This window comes from Triturus cristatus, chromosome 8 (genome assembly GCF_964204655.1).
Source record: "Triturus cristatus chromosome 8, aTriCri1.1, whole genome shotgun sequence".
Classification (NCBI taxonomy): domain Eukaryota; kingdom Metazoa; phylum Chordata; class Amphibia; order Caudata; family Salamandridae; genus Triturus; species Triturus cristatus.
Window position 1 is genome coordinate 969207922 of NC_140591.1, and position 23941 is coordinate 969231862.

The 23941-nt window shown below is 46.2% G+C and overlaps 1 protein-coding gene across 2 annotated transcripts in view; it reads right to left on the reverse strand.

Moving 5' to 3' along the window:
- OFD1 (OFD1 centriole and centriolar satellite protein) overlaps positions 1-23941 on the reverse strand; it is a 449276-nt gene that overhangs the window by 79954 nt on the left and 345381 nt on the right. For both annotated transcript variants that reach the window (XM_085622492.1, XM_085622491.1), the window contains exon 18: positions 17505-17605. In XM_085622492.1, the coding sequence (XP_085478618.1) occupies positions 17505-17605 (101 nt within the window). The remainder of the gene's footprint in view (positions 1-17504; positions 17606-23941) is intronic.

A 23941-nucleotide genomic window follows, 5' to 3' on the forward strand; every position in this document is an offset into this window, starting at 1 on the left:
GAGAGTATTTCAGAGTATCGAGTATTTTTTTTATGCAGAGTCTTCAGCACTGTAGTGCTGTAGTCTGCAGCGTCAAGTAGTAGGGGACCTTGGTTGCAAGGTCCAAGAGTTTTGCCAGCATTGGCTTTGGACTTTGGTTGGGATCTATCAGAAAGGTCCCCTCAGCATTCACTCCTTCCAACCATTGGGCCAACCACTGCAGCTGGGCAGCTAGTTGATAGAGCTCAAAATCTGGCACCCCCAGGCCTACGCAATGGGACGTTGCAGAGTTTGAAGCAACACTCTATGCCTCCCATTCCCCAGATTAAGTCTCTTGTCAGGGAGTCCAGGCCACAAAACCATCCCGTAGGCATTAGTACTGGTAAGTTGGTGAAATAATAAAGCAGGCGGGGTAGCATGACCATTTTAGCTAAGGAGATTCTAGACATTATGGGAAGTCACAGTGTACACCAAAACGTCACATTAGACCCAAGTGGTCTAAGCGCTTTGTCTAAGTTACCCTCTGTTAGATCTTCCAGTGAATTAAAAGGATACCTAGGTATTTGACCGTGTCTGTGGTCCAGTCACTGGGAACAATTATGTTTTGCGCTTATTGACCCGTAGGCCTGACAGTCCCCCAAAGACCTCTAGGAGTTGTAGTGCAGTCTCTGCGCCTTTTGGGTGTCACACAGGTAAACCAATAGGTCATCAGCATAGAGAGAGATGGTATATGTTTTCCCCCCTATTGTCTGTCCCATACCTCCCCTCCCTGCCAGAATAGCTCGACCAGGGGCTCTATCACTAAGGTAAATAGAAGTGGTGCCCCCCTCCACCCGATATTGTGGTGAGATACTTTTACCACTCCTGACCCTCGCAGAGGGGCGCGTGTACAATAGTCGCACCCATTCCACTGAGCCCTCCCTCATAACCTCTGTGAGAAGTTGGCCTGATATATGCTGTCCACTAGTTATAGTGGGCACCCTGTATCAGTCCAAACAACCCCTTATTATGATAGGTTAAAGACAACCTTTATTGAAAGCTATCCTAGTGGTAGCTATGGAGAGCAGCCTTCAGGCTAAGTCTTGAAGGAATGTAAAGCAGCTTGTTTTACCAGTCTATAATCTCTTGAATGACCAAACGAAAGCACAACCACACCAGGTATATATTTAAAATATATGTATTTAAGATAAAACACACCCCTCTACTCTCTTTATGAGAGACTGGAGTTCGAAGTACTTAAGTTACAATCAGCAATCAACAGTAATAGCACAAATACACGTTTGAGCCCTAGGGGCGTACCAAACCATATACCAGTAAAGTGGTATAAGAACCACGACTGAGCTAGACACACGGCCTATAGCCTGTAGAAGTGCTTGGACCACAAGGAACCACCCAAGGTAGTGACACAGGGTACCCACGGGGGACGCGTGCAGTGTGAAAACACAGCCGCGAATCGCCGTTTACTTCTATGGGGAATGTCGCGGTTGGAAAATTAGAGTTTAAGGACACTTAGAAGATATCTACGAGCTAACCCTTTTGGACTTAGAGGTGTCTAGGGCCACCACCCACGAGAGCACCGGAGTACTCAAGTTACCTCACCCAGGGAAGCGGGTGTATAGGTGTCAAATGGTGTTGGGTCGTGTCGCTGGTTTTAATGGAAGCTGCTCAGGAAGTGCTGCTGCCGTGAAGAGGAGAAGTGTCTGGAGAGATCCATGCCCGGATATAGGATGGAAGGAACCTGAAAGCAGAGGGGACAGAGTCTGGGTCACTTACCAGTGACCAAGGGCACGACAGAGCAATGCCCACAGATGTTGGGTGCTTCAGGTGAGTTGACGGGTGTCTTGACTCTTCAGCCACGAGGTCCAGGAGGCGCCAATGATGACCAGGAGCTGGATTCGAGCTGTCCCACGAAGTCTGTCGAGTGCTGCGGTGTGGGCGACCAGATTGGACCCAACAAGCCTTGGCAACGGCAAGTCACTTGGAATCAGAGGAAGGACGTTGGTGCAGACCAGCAAGGTCTGGGGGACTCACCCACTGAGGGTAAGTCGGGGCACGTCTGGAGCAACCAGGAAAGCCCAATCAGAAGAGGAGTTGCCTTCGTCGGTATCTACTAGCCAACGGGCTTGCGATCGTGAAAGAGCCTCGAGCGGTCTCACTGGAAACTGGCCCACGGGTCACTCATGGAGTGGAGGCCAGAAATCTTCGGTGCAGGAGGTGCTCAAGGCTGGGGCTACTCGGAGCCCAAAGCACAACTTCGAGGAAGACCAGGAAGATGATGGAGCAGCAAAAGTTCACGGTGTCCAGGGGTCACAGTTCCACGTCACCCACGATAGCCACAGACCTCAGCTTTGCTGTGGACTCAGGGTAGACTCGGGGAAGTCTGGAAATCCACCTCTGGTGATGCAAAGACTTCGGTGTCCGGCGAAAGCTTCAGCGATGCAGACCAGTCAGTTGCTTCTTTGGTGCCTGCCAAGCAGGGGAGTCACTCCTTGACCCCAAGGGAGATTTCTTCAGTCTTCTAGACAATGTAGAACGTCAAAGGTCCAGGATATATGTTGTAGAGTTTCGTCCAGGGTAATCTAAAGTCTCACGGACTGGGTTCCCATACTTATACAAAGTTTGGGGGGTGGACATACTCTAGGGACCCACCTATGGGAGGGTTTGGAAAGAGGGGTGGTTACACCCATTTCCTTTGTCCAGTTTCGCGCCAGAGCAGGGGCACGTAGCCCCTGCAACCGGTTTGAACTGGACTATGCACAGGGACACCAAGTGTACACATCTGCCTGTCTGGGGAGGTGCTTACACCTCCCTGGGACAGGAAACCTATTGTCCAGGCCTGCCCTGCTGGAGTTTCGGTCAGTAGCAGGAGGCCAGACCTGTGTCTGTGGCAGTGGCATCTATTTTGTGATGCCATGGCTGTAGAAAGTTTTTACCGGGTTAGACCAGTGTGAACATGTCTCTCCCTCTAGAAGGGTGGGATGCTACCCCCGCCGCCAGAACTGGCAGGGGTGGGGGGGGTAGTATTCCAAAGCGTTTGACTCCAAACACAACATGTTTCCGTGCAGCCATCCCAAAGTTAGCATTTACCGCGAGGTTATAATGCACTTAAGAGTATATGGTCAGGCTGCACCACAAACAGCATCAGAGGAAGTACTCTGAAAGCTGCAGAGGGGCTCTGCTCATGCAGGGGCACCCTCTCATATAAAAACCAAGCACTCTGCCTTCAGGATTGTAAAGGCCTGCCATAGGAGTGACTTATATGTTTTATATGTATGTGCAATGGTAGTGATATAGGTAGCCTATACCACTGTAAGGGGTGCAAGCACCACCCTACCCAGGCTGCAGTAGCAGACCTGTGGTGTCATTTTGGAGTGCTTCCCAGGGGTGGCATAATACATGCTTCAGCCCCTGGTAGGCCTCTGAGGTACCTATGCCCTGGGTACATAGTATACCATATACTAGGGGCTTATAAGGCACTCCAGAGTCCAATTAGAAATGTACCTAATATACATGGAAACCGTTTTAGAGAGGAAGCAGCTAGGCTGGGGTCCTAATTAGCAGGGCCACAGCCAGACTAAGGTAGAAAAACAGTGAAACACCAGCAAAAAGTGGTCAGGTAATCCCTGCGCACGGTGTCAAAGGCCTTCTCTAGGTCGATTGACAAAATGGCGGCCTGTCGAAGGGCCCGCGCCTTCGGGTGGTATAGCACTGAGTACAACCTACGTAAATTGTATGAGGTATTGCGGGAGAGGATAAACCCATTTTGATCAGCATGGATTAGGCTCTGCATATGTGGGAGTAATCTAAGCGCCAATACCTTGCTGAGTATTTTAAAATCAGTATTGAGCATGGAGAGGGGCCTTCGGCGTCAGGGGATGTAGTCTTGGGGAGCGGAATCACCAATCCGTCTCAAGTAATTTCTGGTAGGTAGCCAAATTGTAGTGACTACGCATACAAAGTCACCAGTCTTGGAGCTAATTCGGACTCATATTTCCTATAAAATTCCACAGGGAGGCCATCTGGGTCAGTAGTTTTCCCGTTGGCCTTAGAGGCGATGGCTCCCCGAACTTCCTGTAGGGTAACAGGTCCTCCCAACTCCTCCCTAGCATCTGCATCCAGAGTGCGGACATTTAACGGGTCTAAGAAAGCACCAACATGTGCACTGGGACCCCGGGGTGGCGGCGTATAGAGTCTTATAATAGCATCGAAATAAGCTATAGATCTCTCCCGGGTCGTGTACCGGTAGCCCAGTTGTCCGGATACGCATAATGGGAAACCCATGAGTTTCCGGCCAAATTAACCAAGCGAAGTGGCGGCTAGCTTAACCCTTCTCCCCTTGCACCTTGTCCAGATATGTTCTATAATCATAGGACCTTAATCTCTCCAAGGTATTGTTGTATTGCGCGCGATTGTCTTGGAGGCTCATGAGCATGTATGTCCTCTCCAAGGAGATTGTCTAATGCTCATAGTTCTCCCTCCCTAGCCAGCAGGTCCCGTGGAGTACCCTTCGCATGCCTACAGTTTGCCTCATGCAGTGGCCCTGCACCACCACCTTACATGCCTCCCATTCTATCAATACAGAGGAGGTGGAGTGCTCGTTTTCAACAAAAAACTGCTAAAGAGGGAGTGCAGGGCATCATCAAACGGTACGCCCTCTAGGGACATAGGATTAAGTCGCCACGTATCTCCCCTTTCCAATGGATCCCAGTGGATCCCTGCTTGGGGATCGCCACAGGAGGGCGATCCCCAAGCAGGGATCCACCCACTAGACACCAGGGAGGGAGGAGCGGCCCCTTGGGCAAGGGCCTTTGCTCCCCCCAAATAATTTGGGCATTATTTAGTCTTTTTGCCCCCCCTGGGGGGCAGATGGGGGCAGTAGCCCCCAATCTGCCCCCCCCCAGGGGGGGCAAAAAGCCCACTAGACACCAGGGAATTTTCAAAAAAAATAAAAATAGGGGTGGGGGCTGCCCAAAACGGGCAGGCCCATGCCCCCACCCCACCCCCCAATAATCACAGTCTTTCTGCCCCCCCGGGGGGAAGATGGGGCATTGGCCCCTAATCTGCCCCTTCGGGGGGCAGAAAGCCCACTATACACCAGGGATTTGTTTTCAGGTTTTTTTTTAGGGTGGGGGCTGCCCGAAACGGGCACGCCAATGCCCCCACCCACCTGCCACCATTACAGCCTTTCTGCCCCCCCTGGGGGGCAGATGGGGCATTGGCCCCCAATCTGCCCCCCGGGGGGGGGGCAAAAAGACCACTAGACACCAGGGAATTGTAAAAAAAAAAAAAACGTTTCCTTACCCAGAATGCCCTGCAAACCTCAAATTTAGCTGAAAAAAATCACCTTTTTCACACATTTGTGTGTGGGAAAGTTGTGGCATCACCGGGCTGACACAAATTTCCTACCACCCAGCGTTCCCCCGGGTCTCCCGATAAAAAGGGTGCCTCACTCGTGTGGGAGGCCCAATTACCCGCGACAGGCAAGGGCCCAAAACGTATTGAGGCGACATGAAAATTGCCTACCTCAAAACGACCTGGTTTTGCAAGGGGGGTCCCTGGGTTTTTGGCCCGGTGCTTGGGGGCCACCTGGGGGAACCTACCAAACTCACACATTTCTGAAAACTAGGCACCCGGGGGATTCCAGGGAGGTATGGCTTGCGTGGATCCCCCAACGTTTCCTTACCCAGAATGCCCTGCAAACCTCAAATTTAGCTGTAAAAATCACCTTTTTCACACTTTTTTGTGTGGGAAAGTTGTGGCATCACCGAGCTGACACAAATTTCCTACCACCCAGCGATCCCCCGGGTCTCCCGATAAAAACGGTGCCTCACTTGTGTGGGTGGCCCAAGTACCCGCGACAGGCTAGGGCCCAAAACGTATTGAGGCGACATGAAAATTGCTTACCTCAAAACGACCTGGTTTTGCAAGGGGGGTCACCTGGGTTTTTGGCCCGGTGCTTGGCGGCCACCTAGGGGAACCTACCAAACCCACACATTTCTGAAAACTAGACACCCGGGGGATTCCAGGGAGGTATGGCTTGCGTGGATCCCCCAATGTTTCCTTACCCAGAATGCCCTGCAAACCTCAAATTTAGCTGAAAAAAATCACCCTTTTCACACATTTTTGTGTGGGAAAGTTGTGGCATCACAGGGCTGACACAAAATTCCTACCACCCAGCGATCCCCCGGGTCTCCCGATAAAAACGGTGCCTTATTATATAAACCAGGTCGTCTTGATGTAGGCAATTTTCATGTCGCCTCAATAAGTTTTGGGCCCTTGCCTGTCGCGGGTACTTGGGCCTCCCACACGAGTGAGTCACTGTTTTTATAGGGAGAACCGGGGGAACGCTGGGTGGTAGGAAATTTGTGTCAGCCCGGTGATGCCACAACTTTCCCACACAAAAATGTGAGAAAAAGGTGATTTTTCAGCTAAATTTGAGGTTTGCAGGGCATTCTGGGTAAGGAAACGTTGGGGGATCCACACAAGCCATACCTCAGGTGTCTAGTTTTCAGAAATGTGTGGGTTTGGTAGGTTTCCATAGGTGCCGGCAGAGCTAGGGTTCAAAAACTACAGCTAGGCACTTTGCCAAAAAAGGTTCATTTTTCACTGCGAAATTGAGGTGTGTCCACGATGCGTTTTGCGCCGTTTCCTGTCGCGGGCACTAGGCCGACCCACACAAGTGAGGTACCATTTTTATCGGAAGACTGTGGGGAACACGGGGTGGGTGGAAATTTGTGGATCCACGCAGATACCAGAACTTTCCACCACAGAAATGTGGGGAAAATGTGGTTTTTTTGGCAATTTTTTAGGTTTGCAGGGGATTCTGGGTAACAGAACCTGGTGGGAGGCAGTCAAGTCACCCCATCCTAGATTCCCCTGGGTGTCTAGTTTTCAAAAATGTATAGGTTTGCTAGGTTTCCCTAGGTGCCAGCAGAGCTATGGTTAAAAAACTACAGCTAGGCACTTTGCCAAAAAAGGGTCATTTTTCACAGCGAAATTGAGGTGTTTCCACGTTGCGTTTTGCGCCGTTTCCTGTCGCGGGCACTAGGCCGACCCACACAAGTGAGGTACCATTTTTCTCTGAAGACTTTGGGGAACGCGGGGTGGGTGGAAATTTGTGGATCCACGCAGATTCCAGAACTTTCCACCAGAGAAATGTGGAGAAAATGTGTTTTTTTGGGCAATTTTTGTATTTAGGTTTACAAGGGATTCTGGGTAACAGAACCTGGTGGAAGGCAGTCAAGTCACCCCATCCTGGATTCCCCTGGGTGTCTAGTTTTCAAAAATGTATAGGTTTGCTAGGTTTCCCTAGGTGACGGCAGAGCTATGGTTAAAAAACTACAGCTAGGCACTTTGCCAAAAAAGGGTCATTTTTCGCTGTGAAATTGAGGTGTGTCCACGTTACGTTTTGCGCCGTTTCCTGTCGCGGGCACCAGGCCAACCCACACAAGTGAGGTACCATTTTTCTCGGAAGACTTTGGTGAATGCGGGGTGGGTGGAAATTTGTGGATCCATGCAGATTCCAGAACTTTCCACCAGAGAAATGTGGGGAAAAAGTGTTTTTGTTTGGCAATTTTTTAGGTTTGCAAGGGATTCTGGGTAACAGAACCTGGGGGAGGCAGTCAAGTCACCCCATCCTGGATTCCCCTGGGTGTCTAGTTTTCAAAAATGTATAGGTTTGCTAGGTTTCCCTAGGTGCCGGCAGAGCTATGGTTAAAAAACTACAGCTAGGTACTTTGCCTAAAAAGGGTCATTTTTCGCTACAAAATTGAGGTGTGTCCACGTTACATTTTGCGTCGTTTCCTGTCGCAGGCACTAGGCTGACTCACACAAGTGAGACACCATTTTTCTCGGAAGACTTTGGGGAACGTGGGGTGGGTGGAAATTTGTGGATCCACGCAGATTCCAGAACTTTCCACCAGAGAAATGAGGGGAAAATGCGTTTTTTTGGCAATGTTTTAGGTTTGCAAGGGATTCTGGGTAACAGAACCTGGTGGGAGGCAGTCAAGTCACCCCATCCTGTATTCCCCAGGGTGTCTAGTTTTAAAAAATGTATAGGTTTGCTAGGTTTCCCTAGGTGCCGGCAGGGCTAGGGTTCAAAAACTACAGCTAGGCACTTTGCCAAAAAACGTTCATTTTTTACTGCGAAATTGAGGTGTGTCCCCGATGCGTTTTGCGCCGTTTCCTGTCGCGGGCACTAGGCCGACCCACACAAGTGAGGTACCATTTTTATCGGGAGACTGTGGGGAACACGGGGTGGGTGGAAATTTGTGGATCCACGCAGATACCAGAACTTTCCACCACAGAAATGTGGGGAAAATGTGTTTTTTTTGGCAATTTTTTAGGTTTGCAGGGGATTCTGGGTAACAGAACCTGGTGGGAGGCAGTCAAGTCACCCCATCCTGGATTCCCCTGGGTGTTTAGTTTTAAAAAATGTATAGGTTTGCTAGGTTTCCCTAGGTGCCGGCAGAGCTATGGTTTAAAAACTACAGCTAGGCACTTTGCCAAAAAAGGGTCATTTTTCACAGCGAAATTGAGGTGTTTCCACGTTGCGTTTTGCGCCGTTTCCTGTCGCGGGCACTAGGCCGACCCACACATGTGAGGTACCAATTTTCTCGTAAGACTTTGGGGAACGCGGGGTGGGTGGAAATTTGTGGATCCACGCAGATTCCAGAAGTTTCCACCAGAGAAATGTGGAGAAAATTTGTTTTTTTGGGCAATTTTTTATTTAGGTTTACAAGGGATTCTGGGTAACAGAACCTGGTGGAAGGCAGTCAAGTCACCCCATCATGGATTCCCCTGGGTGTCTAGTTTTCAAAAATGTATAGGTTTGCTAGGTTTCCCTAGGTGCCGGCAGAGCTATGGTTCAAAAACTACAGCTAGGCACTTTGCCAAAAAAGGCTCATTTTTCACAGCGAAATTGAGGTGTGTCCACGTTGCGTTTAGCGCCGTTTCCTGTTGCGGGCACTAGGCTGACCCACACAAGTGAGGTACCATTTTTCTCGGAAGACTTTGGGGAATGCGGGGTGGGTGGACATTTGTGGATCCATGCAGATTCCAGAACTTTCCACCAGAGAAATGTGGGGAAAAAGTTTTTTTGGCAATTTTTTTTAGGTGTGCAAGGGATTCTGGGTAACAGAACCTGGTGGGAGGCAGTCAAGTCACCCCATCCTGTATTCCCCAGGGTGTCTAGTTTAAAAAAATGTATAGGTTTGCTAGGTTTCCCTAGGTGCCGGAAGGGCTAGGGTTCAAAAACTACAGCTAGGCACTTTGCCAAAAAACGTTCATTTTTTACTGCGAAATTGAGGTGTGTCCCCGATGCGTTTTGCGCCGTTTCCTGTCGCGGGCACTAGACCGACCCACACAAGTGAGGTACCATTTTTATCGGGAGACTGTGGGGAACACGGGGTGGGTGGAAATTTGTGGATCCACGCGGATACCAGAACTTTCCACCACAGAAATGTGGGGAAAATGTGTTTTTTTTGGCAATTTTTTAGGTTTGCAGGGGATTCTGGGTAACAGAACCTGGTGGGAGGCAGTCAAGTCACCCCATCCTGGATTCCCCTGGGTGTTTAGTTTTAAAAAATGTATAGGTTTGCTAGGTTTCCCTAGGTGCCGGCAGAGCTATGGTTTAAAAACTACAGCTAGGCACTTTGCCAAAAAAGGGTCATTTTTCACAGCGAAATTGAGGTGTTTCCACGTTGCGTTTTGCGCCGTTTCCTGTCGCGGGCACTAGGCCGACCCACACAAGTGAGGTACCATTTTTCTCGGAAGACTTTGGGGAACGCGGGGTGGGTGGAAATTTGTGGATCCACGCAGATTCCAGAACTTTCCACCAGAGAAATGTGGAGAAAATTTGTTTTTTTGGGCAATTTTTTATTTAGGTTTACAAGGGATTCTGGGTAACAGAACCTGGTGGAAGGCAGTCAAGTCACCCCATCCTGGATTCCCCTGGGTGTCTAGGTTTCAAAAATGTATAGGTTTGCTAGGTTTCCCTAGGTGCCGGCAGAGCTATGGTTCAAAAACTACAGCTAGGCACTTTGCCAAAAAAGGGTCATTTTTCGCTGTGAAATTGAGGTGTGTCCACGTTACGTTTTGCGCCGTTTCCTGTCACGGGCACCAGGCCAACCCACACAAGTGAGGTACCATTTTTCTCGGAAGACTTTGGTGAATGCGGGGTGGGTGGAAATTTGTGGATCCACGCAGATTCCACAACTTTCCAACAGAGAAATGTGGGGAAAATGCGTTTTTTTGGCAATGTTTTAGGTTTGCAAGGGATTCTGGGTAACAGAACCTGGTGGGAGGCAGTCAAATCACCCCATCCTGGATTCCCCTGGGTGTCTAGTTTTCATAAATGTCTAGGTTTGCTAGGTTTCCCTAGGTGCCGGCAGAGCTATGGTTAAAAAACTACAGCTAGGCACTTAGCCAAAAAAGGGTCATTTTTCACAGCGAAATTGAGGTGTGTCCACGTTGCGTTTTGCGCCGTTTCCTGTTGCGGGCACTAGGCTGACCCACACAAGTGAGGTACCATTTTTCTCGGAAGACTTTGGGGAATGCGGGGTGGGTGGAAATTTGTGGATCCATGCAGATTCCAGAACATTCCACCAGAGAAATGTGGGGAAAAAGTCTTTTTTTTGGCAATTGTTTAGGTGTGCAAGGGATTCTGGGTAACAGAACCTGGTGGGAGGCAGTCAAGTCACCCCATCCTGTATTCCCCAGGGTGTCTAGTTTTCAAAAATGTATAGGTTTGCTAGGTTTCCCTAGGTGCCGGCAGGGCTAGGGTTAAAAAACTACAGCTAGGCACTTTGCTAAATAATTTTGCATTGTGAAAATGTGGTGTGTTCACGTTGGGTTTTTAGCCATTTCCTGTTGTGGGCACTATGCCTACCCCAACAAGTGAGGTACCATTTTTATCGGGAGACTTAGGGTAATTCAGATTTCGATGCATTTCTGCCTTCCAAATGAAAGACATTGTGTAAAAAAGAAGTCATTCTAAAAAATGACTGATAATTCTCATGCTAGTATGAGTATTCCCAAATTCGGAAATGTGCAAATATCTACTGTTTCTAAACTCTATATTTTGTTCCCATCTCAGAAATACATAGGTGTCTTTCATACCGATTTTTCCATGTACAGATATTTACAGAATAATTACTATATACCCGGTACATAATAAAAAACCATTGCAAGTTGCTGCTCAGTTTTTGGCTCTGGGTTCGTCGGGTTCTTGGTGAACCTACAAGTCCTATATATCCCCACAACCAGTAATGTCCAGCGAATGTAACGGTACATTGCTTTCAAAGAGCTGTCATAATTACAAGAAGTTACAGGTGAAAACGTTGACACAAAAGGCGCTTTTTTTCAACAAATGTTCAATTTATCCTATATTTAACTGTTAGTTTCTATAAAGAAACCTTGATGGATCTACACAAATGACCCCTTGCTGAATTCAGAATTGTGTCTACTTCTCTAAAATGTATAGCTTTCCAGGATCCATTATTGCTTTTGTACCCATTTCTACCATTAACTGGAAGGAGGTCGAAAGCACAAAAAATAGCAAAAATAGGCTATGTCCCAGAAAAATGGCAAAACTGTGTAAAAAATGTTGGGTTTCTGACAAAGGTCTGGTATCTCCTAAAAGCTGTGAAAATGGTGATTTCAGCCCCACAAACCCTTTTTTGATAACACTTGCAGGGAAAAACCCAGAAGCTTTCATTTGCAGCCCGTTTTTCCCATTTTCCCCCAAAAAACTAAATTTTGGTGTATTTTGGCTCATTTCTGTTACCCCTCCAGGGGATTCCACAAACCCTGAGTACCTTCAGAATCCCCATGATGTTGGAAGAAAAGGACGCAAATTTGGCGTGGATACCTTATGTGGTCAAAACGTTACAGGGGCCTCAGCGCGCACTACCCCAAATAGCCAAAAAAGGGCGTGGCACAGGAGGGGAAAAGGCCTGGCAGCGAAGGGGTTAACAAAAAGGGAAGGCAGGAAAAAACACAGAGGTCCAGGATGGGGCGCCACTCTCCAGATTACTTCCTATTGAGAAAGAGACGTAATTAGAAACCTTGGCGATTCTGTGCTTTCGGTACATAATCCACAAAGAATTCTTGGGGAGTAGTCAGAGCATCTTTCCCTAGAGGACCGCTATGTACAGCTAGTTCTATTCCTTGGGAAGTCTCAGAGGGGGCTTAGAAATTAACTTGATTGAATGCCCTAAACTGATCATATCTGATACACAGAGTTGATGATGTGCCATACAGGAAGGGGAGTTGGCATTTTTAGTAAGGGAAAGGGTGTCAAAGGAAGTCATACCCGACGGGCCTGATCATGGCCCCAGCTAGCTGAGCTCCGCTGCCCTTTCATTATGTCCTAGTGGTAAACTGGCTCAGTCTGTTGTTTTGACAGTAGAACTGCCCCAGTGGGTTACTGTAGCTCTGCAATAGTGCTGTTGATGCTGGAGTGCCTAGAGAGCTTGCAATATTATGCCTTACCTAGATGAACAAGTTAATTTCTGGTGGATACTCTATCTAACCGCAGATTCACCTTTAGAATATTCCTCAGGGGCCAGACTGGAGAAAGAAATGTTTATAGAAGAGCTCCCGTATGCTGCCAGGTGGCATCATGTGCCTCCAAGTTGGCCTCATTCCAACCCCACAAGTGACCTAGTGGAGCCATAAGTATGAACTTCCTCTGAGTGCCAATGTTAATTTATCGCTTGACTCTTTCTGCGCCTTCAGACATTGAGCACAAAAACAATCTGAGGCAGCAGTGTGCATATCTCTAATTTGGGACCTTTTTAGATAACAAAAAGGAGATCAACTCACAGAAGGGGAAGACAGAAGAACAGGGAGGAATCTGTGATTAGAGTATCCACAAGAAAGATTTACCAACATTTTGTAACTTGTTCTTCTTGTGGATAATTCTAACTTCAGGTTCCATACCTTAGACCCAAAGCAGTCACTCCTAAAGGTGCAGGGTCTCAGACCAAAACATCCTGGAAAACCGAACAGGCAAAATGTATTTCATGCCAGCCCTGGATGCCAAGGTAGTTGTGCGCTGGCACCCATGTTGTGGCCTGCCAAATGTCAAGAACAAGTACTCCACCTGCCAGCACATTGGTGGCAGCTTTTGCACTTGTGCAAGGAGCCCTCAGCCCTCTGGAAGCTGCTTCTTGACCAATTCCCGATGGCTGGCCTCAATGCAGAGGCCTATCCACCATGACAGAGTCCTTTTCTGCACCAACTTGTCTTTCTTTGTACCAGAGAATCCCACAGAGAGCTGATCTTCTAGCCAATGATCTTTGGTGTGATCATTATAAAAGATGACAGCTCTCTTGTGATGCAGTCAATTTATTTTCTCCTACTCCTTCAAGGGGTGAGGAGCAAAGAACGTTGGGAGTGTGAAGGATTGCCCAGTATGAAACAAAGTCATAATCTTCATCCATAAGGCCGCCCTAGTCTTCAACATGAACGTGTATAGCAAAAAGGTGGAATAGGGCAGCTACACAGATAGAGCCTGGAGCTCACTCATGTGACAAGGTGAAGTGATTACAATAAGAAATACTGTTTTGAAATGTAGTACACATCTAAAGGGCCAACAAATAGCCTTTTGGAGTGTCACCTGTGTAATCTTGCTGGGCCAAAGACAAAACAATCAGTAATACAACAAACAGTTTGGCTTGTAAGGGATCTGTGTTGTGGATTCCACAGCAGACGACAGATTAGTCCCAGTGTTCAGCACAGATGGACTTTGTAGAGAGCGCCTTGTTACAAGGTTGACATCCACAACCTCAGGTGTCAGATCAAATGCAATCAACTACCTCCTCTTAATGTCCACATGTGGAGGTACAGGATGTGCAGGTTTGAGTGTAGTAGCCTGCACTGCTGCTACGACTAAATATCCTCCCACAGCGGTGCTCATGCCCATAAGTTGTGGGCAACCCAGTCTCCTGGCCCAATCCGGAGCCACTATGATGACTTGGTCCCAGTCATTCCTGATCATCTTCAGAATTCGGGACAGAAGAGGCCAATGTGGAAAGGTACGTATGAGTCCTGGGCTCCACTCTAGCCTGAATGTGTCTCCTAGAGAGAGCATTCTTGGGAACTTCAACACGCAGAAGTCATGTCACGGCACATTTTAAACAATGGCAAAAAGATCTGCTCCCCCTTGTCAGAAGAAGCCCTGCGTCACCTTTGAATGCAACTACCATTCGTGAACAGCAAGGCCTTGCTGACTGAACTCATCCACTCTGGCATTCAAAGATCCAGCCAGGTGGTTCATGATCAAGCACCCAGCACCCCACTATATCCTGCTTGTTGCAGTACCTCATGGTTGTGGAGTTGGCAGGGGAACCTGCACCAGCCTTCCCTTGATGGGTTGCAGGAAGGCCTTCAACATCAAGTGAATAGCACGCAGCTCCAACAGATTCATGATGGGTTTCTGCCACAGACCAGGGTCCTCTGATCTACTCTCCAAGATGAATGCCCCAACCCAGCATGGACTCATCCATCATAGTCGTTTGCTCCGGGAGGGAGATGGGTCTGCCAAGCTGCAAACACTGCAGATCTTGTGCAGTCTCCTCTGAAACCTGGATGGCATCTAATAGGTTTCCTTGGTGTTGGGCCCACTGAGACTTCAGATCCCACTGCAGAACCCTCATATGCTGCCTGACGAAGTGGACGAGCAGGATGCAGGGGGCCACTAGGCCCAGAAACGTCAGGGCTATTCTCACATCAAGATCCAGGACCGAGGCTGAAACATCAGCATCCAAGCCCGAACATCCTAGACTTGTTGCAATGGAGGAGAGGCCCTAAACTACACCGCACCCAGAACAGACCCTAGATAACAAAGCCTCTGCAAAGGAGGTAGACTTCGACTCATTGATCAAGAATCTGAATGATGCTGGGAGGTTCACCATCATTTCAAGATGGTCTACAACTGACTATGACAAGCCCATCTTCAACATCCAGCCATCGAGGTAAGGGTGAAACTGGTATTCTCAACCTCCGAAGATGGACCGCGATCACTGCCATGACTATTGCAAACACCGGAAGGGTGCAGGTCAGACCAAAGGGGAGCACAGCAAACTGAAAATACTCCTGGTCAACCTTGAACCACAAGGAATGTCTGTGAAACTGCTGGATGGGCATATGAAAGAAGCATTCTTGCAGCTTCAAGGCAACCATCCAGTTGCCCGGATCGAAGTCAGACATAACTTGGGCCAAAGTGAGTATTTTGAATTTGTCCTTCCAAAGGAAGGCATTCAGAGGATGAAGTTCCAAAACAGGATGTGGGCCTCTGTCCTTCTTCCGCATGAGGAAATAGCGGGACTAGTAGCTTATCACTACTTTTGAGGCTGGCATCCTCTTAATGGCCCCTTTGGCCAACAGAGTTGCACCTCTTTCAACAAGATGAGTAGGTGCTCCTTGAAGCTTCTCTAATGTGGGAGGGATTTTAGGTGGGCCAGAAAGGAATGATTGGCTTGAGACTCACTGGATGATCTGGAGGACCCACCTGAGGGATGTGATGGACTGCCACCCTGGAAGAAAATGTTTGATCCTGCCTCCCACTTGGCGGCAGTGTGCAACTAAGGGCAAACTAAAGCAGCATGGAGGCTGATGCTGCAGCGGGGGAGCGCTGTGTTGAATGGTGGCCATGGTGACCTGCACGATGCCCGCTTGTTCTCCGTCCTTATCCAAGAAAAGATATGGGTGACTGTTGCTGTGATGCCTATACGGCAGCCACCTAGAGTAGCCTCGAAATGGTCATGACAGCTGATGAAACTGCTGGTAGGGGTAGAGAATCCCAAGGAATGTGCTGTAGCTCCGCTTACTTTAAAGAGCTCCAGGTTAAAATAAGAGTTTTTGCCAAAGTGGCGAGACCCATCACAATCCATATCCATTAGAGACACCTGTAGGTCCCCAGCATGGTGGCAGAGCACCACACTAATGCTCACCGTATGCTCCAAGCAGTCAGTTGCTGGCAAGATTTCGCTAGCCATGTCCCAAAGGGTGTGCAAATAGCTGCCTAATAGGCACACCGCATTAACAGATCCCAAAGCCAAACTGGCAGAGGAAAACATAAGCTTTCTGAATGCCTTAATCCTTTTCAACTCCCCATCCGGAGGGGTTGGAACAAATGCATTACGGTTAACCTTACTGGTGGACGCTTGGACCACCAAACTCTAAGGAGTCACCCAGAGCAGGTCTATGGTGCCTGGCCACATGCCTTTTCACTGATGGGCAAGAGGCAAGCTTTTTTTGTGCCTGCGACGTCGGGGCTGACATCGGTGGAGAAAGGACTGATGTAGATCTTGAAGCTGGAGTGCAAGCCTGCAGAGGAGAAAGTGTGGAAGCCAAGGTGGATGCTAAGGGCCCAGGTGAAACAGAGGATGGATCTGCCGGTGGGTACCTGACTGGAGGGCCCCTGCAGATTCTTGGGGCCCAAAGGTCCACTAGAGGAACCAGAAGACTACTAATAATAAGCAGCATGGCCTCCTTAAAGGCCTCAACCTTCTGCATTATCGATGTCCTGGTAAAGTCAGGTGCAATAGGACCAGATGTGATACCGGCTCCACAACTGTGGATCGGGAACGAGATCAGTTGGCACCTTGCCGCCCTCCTGACTTCTCTTTGGACAAAAGGTGGCCGGATGTGGTTGAATCCCACCTTGACCAGCTGGGAGCGGCCATATGAGTGGAACAAGTCCATGCCCACAACGTGGAGTGGAAGCAGGACTTACGTGAGCTTTACGATTTCTTTAGTTGTTTGGCAACATACAGATTTGTCTGACTACACCAGATTGCTTACGGGTGCATGAGGGTACATTCTTCGCTGTGAACCCAAACAGAGGCAGAACCAATGCAGGTCCGTCATCAGCCTCTGCTTTCGACAGTCGCAGCATGGTTTGAGCCCTGTAGTCTTCGGCGGGGACATAATTCCCCTGCATACTGGAATTTTAAAAGGAATTGGTCAACCAACGAAAGGGAGTAGAGCTCTAGATCTGCATACAAAGGCAGGGAAAGAAAAGAACGGATGTCGGCACACTAGAGTTCTCTTTCATGCAGCTCTGCTTCGTCACTTCTGGGGCAGAACAAGGCCAACGCAGAGACGCATGATGCTGCCTCTGGGCAAGCGGAAGTACCGCTATGAAAACTTCCAGATCCAGTCTGGCGCCTGTGGAATATTCTAAAGGAATCTGCAGTTATAAGTATCCACCAGAAATTATAGCAGTGCAAGTACTATTGACCAACCTGACAGATATAGTGAGAAAGGCTTTGAGTATCTTTACTCATTGTATAAAGGTACTGTTCATCATGATCCAGGGGTACAGTATAAGCTGAAGATGGGTTGCTAGACCACCTTTGGGTGATGGCAGAGATGATGAAACCAGCTTTGATCTGACCAAGGCAAGGGAGAGAAGAGTGTGGGTTCTAGTATTGTTTCCCAAAGGAACAGAAAAAACTAATTTGCCACCTATTCCAACCTGGAAGTGTAGAAAGAAGGTTCATAAAAATACTACTTACAGTGAAGAGAAGTATCAGACTGTTCAAAGTCTTCCATCACCAACTTCGGAGGCATTGAGGGATCATTTGTTTCTTGACAATCTGCCCGATGGAGGGGATTACTAAAGAGAAAACATAAGGAAGGGCAAACACATTAAACAACAAACAAGAATCAAAAACTTACTGGTCAAGTCACAAACTATTATCAAAATGGTGACCTAGGTACTCCTAGTTCCTGCTGACTCCCCCTTTAACAACTTGTTGGGGACCTTGTTTTTAGTAATAGGCCAGGCTAATCCCTGTCATTCATAAAAGTAATTGTAACAGCTTTACATTTTTAAAGGGCTCAAAGTATGCCCCTCCATGCACCTAGTCTCTTCATCTCCCCTCATTCGTGGCATTACATTGACACTATCCATATATCCAAAGGCTATGTTCCCACTGGGGTTTAAATGTTACTACCCATTGTGGCCAAAAACAATTGAGGAATTATAGCCATATGTAAAGAAAAGTAGTTATACTATTTTCAATAAAATGTTTTTTCTTATGGAAGAAGATATATAGGAGGAAACCCATTAATCCTACTTATTAGCGTCAGAACTGCCAGATGTGCCAAAGAGCCTGGCAGTAAATAAACATCAAATTAAACTATTTAAAAACACAATTAGCATATTAACACAGATGTTGGCATACAAGGGGTGAGGCTTGATGGACTGGCTTCCAGTCACATGTCTGGCATTCACACGAAACATATTTCTTGACTGACAGACATAACATTAGCAAAAAGCTCTATCTCCTTGATGGCAAAGAATGCCCGTGGCCTTAATCCCACTAAGACGATGAAAATGCCGGCGTTTTGTGCCAGACACAATACCCAGATCTTAATGTTTAAAAAGGCTTACCTCGCTGCTAAGAAAAAAAACAGCTAACAACAACTTCTAGGCAATGCCTTACATATTTTGCTGGGTACTTAAAATTTTCTAGAAGAATCTGCAAAATTACACACACATTCTTACTGTTGAAATGTAAATATGTTATCACTGATTCTGAGGGTCCCTTTCTCATAGCTGTTGGGAGTCCATTTAGGCATTTAACATTCTAGATAACACACATGGTCATAACATTAATACTCTAGAATTCTTCAAGTCAGTGACCAAGACATATCTGTCCAATCCTCAAGGAACACTTATTTGGGTAGTGACTTTAACTGGTATTGATAACTAGCTACTTCAATACATCCAACAGGGCACTGGAGCTCCCTCTTACTTATTAGCGATTGATCACAACTTGTCAGCACACCATATCACATCAATAACTGGCTGTTGAAAATACTTTCCTGCAGCATCAGAGTGTAATATGCTACCTGACAACCCACTGGTTAGTACATTTCCCCTGTATCCTTTTCATTTACTTTAGTCACAGACTATGGCAACTGACTCAATTTCCTAGTTAGAAGCAGCATTATACAGGGAGGTGGGGAAGGTTCTGCACACAAAAAAAAAAAAGAACTGGGCCTGGGGACAGTAAAGGGCGCATTGAGGGGTGTCATTAAGAGATACATTGTATTGTATTGTATTGTAATTGCATTTATATAGCGCTTACTACCCTTGACGAGGCGTCAAAGCGCTTTTTCGGCGAGTAGCACGCTACTCCGGGACCCATAGAGGATTAGTGTTGAATTAGTATAGTGAAACATGCAAGTAATTTTAAGTGGTGGATAGGTTAGTCAGTTATTTGGATTCGGAATGATAGCAGAAGGATAGAAGAGGAAAAAAGGTTTGTATTTATATAGCACTTGTTACCCCTAATGGGGTCTTGAAGCACTATTGTTTTTTTGGCGAGTAGCACGCTACTCTGGAAACCCATAAAGGATTTGTGGTGAATTAGTATGGTGAAATATGAAAGTAATTTGAGTGGTGGATATTAGTCAGTTATTTGGAGTGAGAAGGTTAGCGGAGGGATAGAAGGGAAAGAAAGGATTGCTTTCATATAGCACCTGTTACCCCTGATGGGTGTTGAATCGCTTTTCTGGCGAGCAGCACGCTACTCCGGAACCCATAAAGTATTAGTGTTGAAAATTAGTATAGTGAAATATGAATTAATTTGAGTGGTGGATATGTTATTCAGTTATTTGGATAAAGAAGGGTAGGTGGCGGGATAGAAGAGGGAAAGAGGTTTGTATTTATATAGCGCTTGCTACCCCTGATGGGGTTTTGAAGAGCTTTTTTGGCAAGTAGCACGCTACTCTGGAACCCATGAAGGATTAGTGGTGAATTAGTATAGTGGAATATGGAATTTGAGAAGTGAACATGTTAGTCTGTTATTTTGATTGAAAAGGATAGTGGAGGGATAGAAAAGTGAAGCATTTGGATTTTTTTTTTTTTGGAGGTCATAGCAGTAAGAGGAGGCTTTTGATGAGTAAAAAGGGGTTTTGTAGGGAAAGAGTTTAGAAAGGTTTGTTTTGGGTGATCGGTATAGTAAAAGAGTTGTCAGATGATGCAAGGAGGGGTAGAGTAGGAGAGAGTCTAGAAACGGTTATTTTGGGGGTCATAGTAGAGGTATGGGGTTTGGGATAAATGAGAGAGTGGATGTAGAGGATATATTGATAGATGTATAGGGTGAGGGATAGGGGAGTGCATTGGAAAGAGTAGTAGAAAGAAGTTTGAGATGAGTCAGAAAGTTGGGCTAGAAGATATATTCAGAGAAGTATAGGCTGAGAAATAGGGTAGTGCATTGGAAATGCTAAATTAGAAGAAAGAGATAAATATATAGATCCATAAGTACATTGAAGATATACGGATGCCTAAAGGAGGTAAGTATATGTAGATTAAAGAAATTGATAGAGGTACAGGATGTAAAATAGGGTAGTGCATTGGATATGCTTTTTCAGGAGAAAAGTAACAGACATACAGATCCAAGTACATGGAAGGTACATAGATGCACAATGGAAGCTAGTACACGTAGACCAAAGATGATTTTTTTTTAACAAAATAATTATTCTACATGTTTATACAAAGCAATTCACTAAGATACGTACATATCTATAGTGAAAATAAATGCTAATATACAGAGGGATATGCTGTAAAATTCCATTTGCGTATGGTGCTTATGTTGGAAGAGCCAATTCTTGAGTAGTTTTCTGAAGATAAGGTGGTTGTCGGTGGATCTTATGTTGGGGGGCTAAAGAGTTCCATAGTTTGGCTGCTTGAACAAAGAAGGATGTGCCACCCATGGTTTGTTCTTGTATCTTGGGATTTTGAGGCGAGATGCCCCTTTAGAGCGGAGGTTCCTTTGTTGAATGTGTTTGGTGATTTTATTCCTGATGAAGAGCGGTCCCATTCCATGTATTGCTTTGTGGGTGATACAAAGTAGCTTGAACGTGGATCTTCTGGCAACCGGTAACCAATGCAGGGCTTTCAAGGCAGGTGAGATGTGGTCTCGCGGTTTGATATGCAAGAGTAGTCTGGTAACCGAGTTCTGAATCCCTTGTAGTCTTTTCATGGTTGTTAAAGGTGATCCGTGGTAGAGGCTATTGGCGTAATCAAGTTTGGACAGAACAAGGGAGATGGTAGCTTGGATCTTGTGTGGAAATCCCAAATGAGGGGAAATTCCTCGCAGCGTTTTTATAGTGACAAAGCTTGATCTTGCTAGTTTGTCCACTTGGGCATTCATTGATAGCTTGGAGCCCATGGTCATTTCGAGGTTTCTTACTTCCTTTGATACTTTAGGCGGTGATCCTAGTTCATCAGGCCAGGCGGCAAACTGGTTTATTCTGTACAATAAGCATACTTTCACCTGGGTAATTCTTGAGAAAATAGTAGGAGACCCACATAATATTGAGGGCTTGCTGGCCTCAAAAGAGGCCCGTTGGATTTGCCAAGAGAGAAGCGATCAAATTGGGTTGAACGATCAAATTGAATGGAATAAGGCAAAATATTGATGATAGGGAAATGAGATGCTGGGCAATATGTGCTTCCTTTGGTGTTTTTGAGATATAGTATGTGTAACGCTCTGAGATTTACCCTTTGAGTATATGACATTGAAGATTTTACACGCATGGCGTTCATATCAGCTTGTAATTCCACCTGGGTCTGGCATCCAATGGTGTATGTCATGCGGAGGAAGTTCTAGGCTAGGGCAACACCCAACGTGTTGCCTGCTTCCTCTTTGTTGTAATGTTGGATACTAAGAGAACATGCCGTGTATCAATGGACATTCGCATAATATCGGCTGGTACGAATACATACAGTATGAGATAGTAATCTGCATCATATCTTTAAATTTGATGAGCTCTAAAGTATAATTTGACATGCAAGGTAATGTTTTAGAAAACACACAATGTTCCTTGTTTTGATTGATAAATGTAGACAAACCCGAAAAAGTTCGACAATTGTGAGCAGGAAAATAAAAATAAAAATAATAATAAAAATGACAGTTTGTACGAGTCTAGGAATCGGGAATAGATGTATAAAAATGCTACATTACATGTATTGAAATAAAACGATATGGATAGGTTCCGGTTTGTGCAGAAATCGGGAGAGGAAAAGTATCAAATGTATGCAGGGAATCCCAATTTAAGATGGCGATTAACGCTAGGGCAGCTTGACGTCATCGGCGGTGTCTCGCAAGAGCATTGAAATGTAGGCGTCAGCCCGCGAAGACCAACCGGTTGAGACAAGAAGCTCCGTGAGGCCCCGGGTGGTAAGAATGGATGCTCGTTTGAAACAGAGTGGTTGTTTTAAAATGTTCGGCGTCTCGGTTAATTTAGCAGAGACGTGCGGATGAAGGGATTTTCCTATGAATATTGGAATTTTTTGAGGGATGCCATGGAATGATAGTCGTGTTCCCATAACTGCTTTAAGCGAGACATTTTTTGAATATAGAGATAGCTGATAAGATGAGTGGAACGCGCTGTGAATTTGTGGTAAGGTTCAAAATATTGAACTACGAGAGTATTTGGCAAACTATGACAGACATTCAATGGAGGTGCTGTAACCCTGTTGACATCTGAGCCATTTTTTTATGAATTTCTTTATGATGGTCCAATATATGAAGGAATATAAGCATTGGGGTCATCTTGTGATTAATTATATGTTTTGTCATTCTTAGATTTGTATTACTGCTGAATGCGAATCCTATTGTGAGGACTCATGTATGGAGCCCAATGTGTGACCTATAAAAACGAGCTGGTACGAGGAAGTGTGGCTCAGTAAGGGTAAATTACACATCCTGGTCAAAGTTTATGTGTAAAAATTACCATTTGTAGAGACTTGGAATATTTTAATGAGGTTTGTGTGTCTGTTTTTACTTTTGGCAGTCCCCGAAAAAGTTTTTGAAGTGTCCATCACTGGTGCCAGGCGACCTTGTTTGCCCTGAAGAAATTGCCTAAAATCGTTGTGGCGATGAAACATGTTGGCACAGTATAATGGTATGTATGATAAGCAACCTTTTTAATTTGAATAAGGTGCACAGAGGAGGAATACTAAAGTTGGTCTTGTGAAAAGTGCATCCTTTTTTAAATTTTACATTCACATTGGTCGCATCGTGGGATGTGATTGATTCACTATCTAACACCACTTTTTGTTTTTGGACACTTTATGATAATTTTTATAAGCGAGATGACAACCAATGATGATAAAAGTGGGCATAGCTGGTGAGTACCAACCAGCGAGCTCGATTGGTGGTGCGCACGTGAGGTGTCATCTCGTCTTTCACAATTTTTTTCACACTTTGTTTGTGCATTCAAGATTTCACTTGACTGACTCTTCCTGTATTGTGGACAGGGGAGATAATACAAAAATTGGGGACTGCCATTTGTAAAAGGAATTTGTAGTTTCTTTTATACATTTTGTTTTAAAAAATTGAATGGTATAAAGTTGATGGTGACTACCTCATACTAAAACGGAGAGGCGTACATGGTACAAAAGAAGTGTGTATCTACACTTCAGCTTATATTGAATTATTAGTTTGAGACCTTCAGAGACCCAATCCTTTTTTGTATTGAGAGTAATGTTTGGTGAACATATGCACTGACACCCACATTGTGCCTACCAGATGTCAAAGACCCAACTGTTGGGCGTGATGGTTTGCCAACCTAGGAAAAAATGTTGCATCCTGCCCTCACTGGTTAGCCATGCAAAGCTAAAAGCAAACTAAAGCGATTTGGTGGGCGTTGAAGGCGGTGATATCTGGCTTTCTATTCACAGATGAGTAAGAACAAAGTTTCGACCAAGTAGCCATCAAAATGGCTGTGAGGGCATCATTAAAGGAAAGTAAGAGCTCAGAAGTCGCTGGTCCCGGTTGCAGAATTTCAGTCACAACATTTGTTTTGGTTTCGATAGAGGGTATCTGATAGTACGATAGTGGCCTGGCTCACACCAAAGTTGGATCAGGGCGGTCAATGGCATTGGCATCAGATCATCCTCAAACGCCCAATGCATCAACAACACCTTAATGAT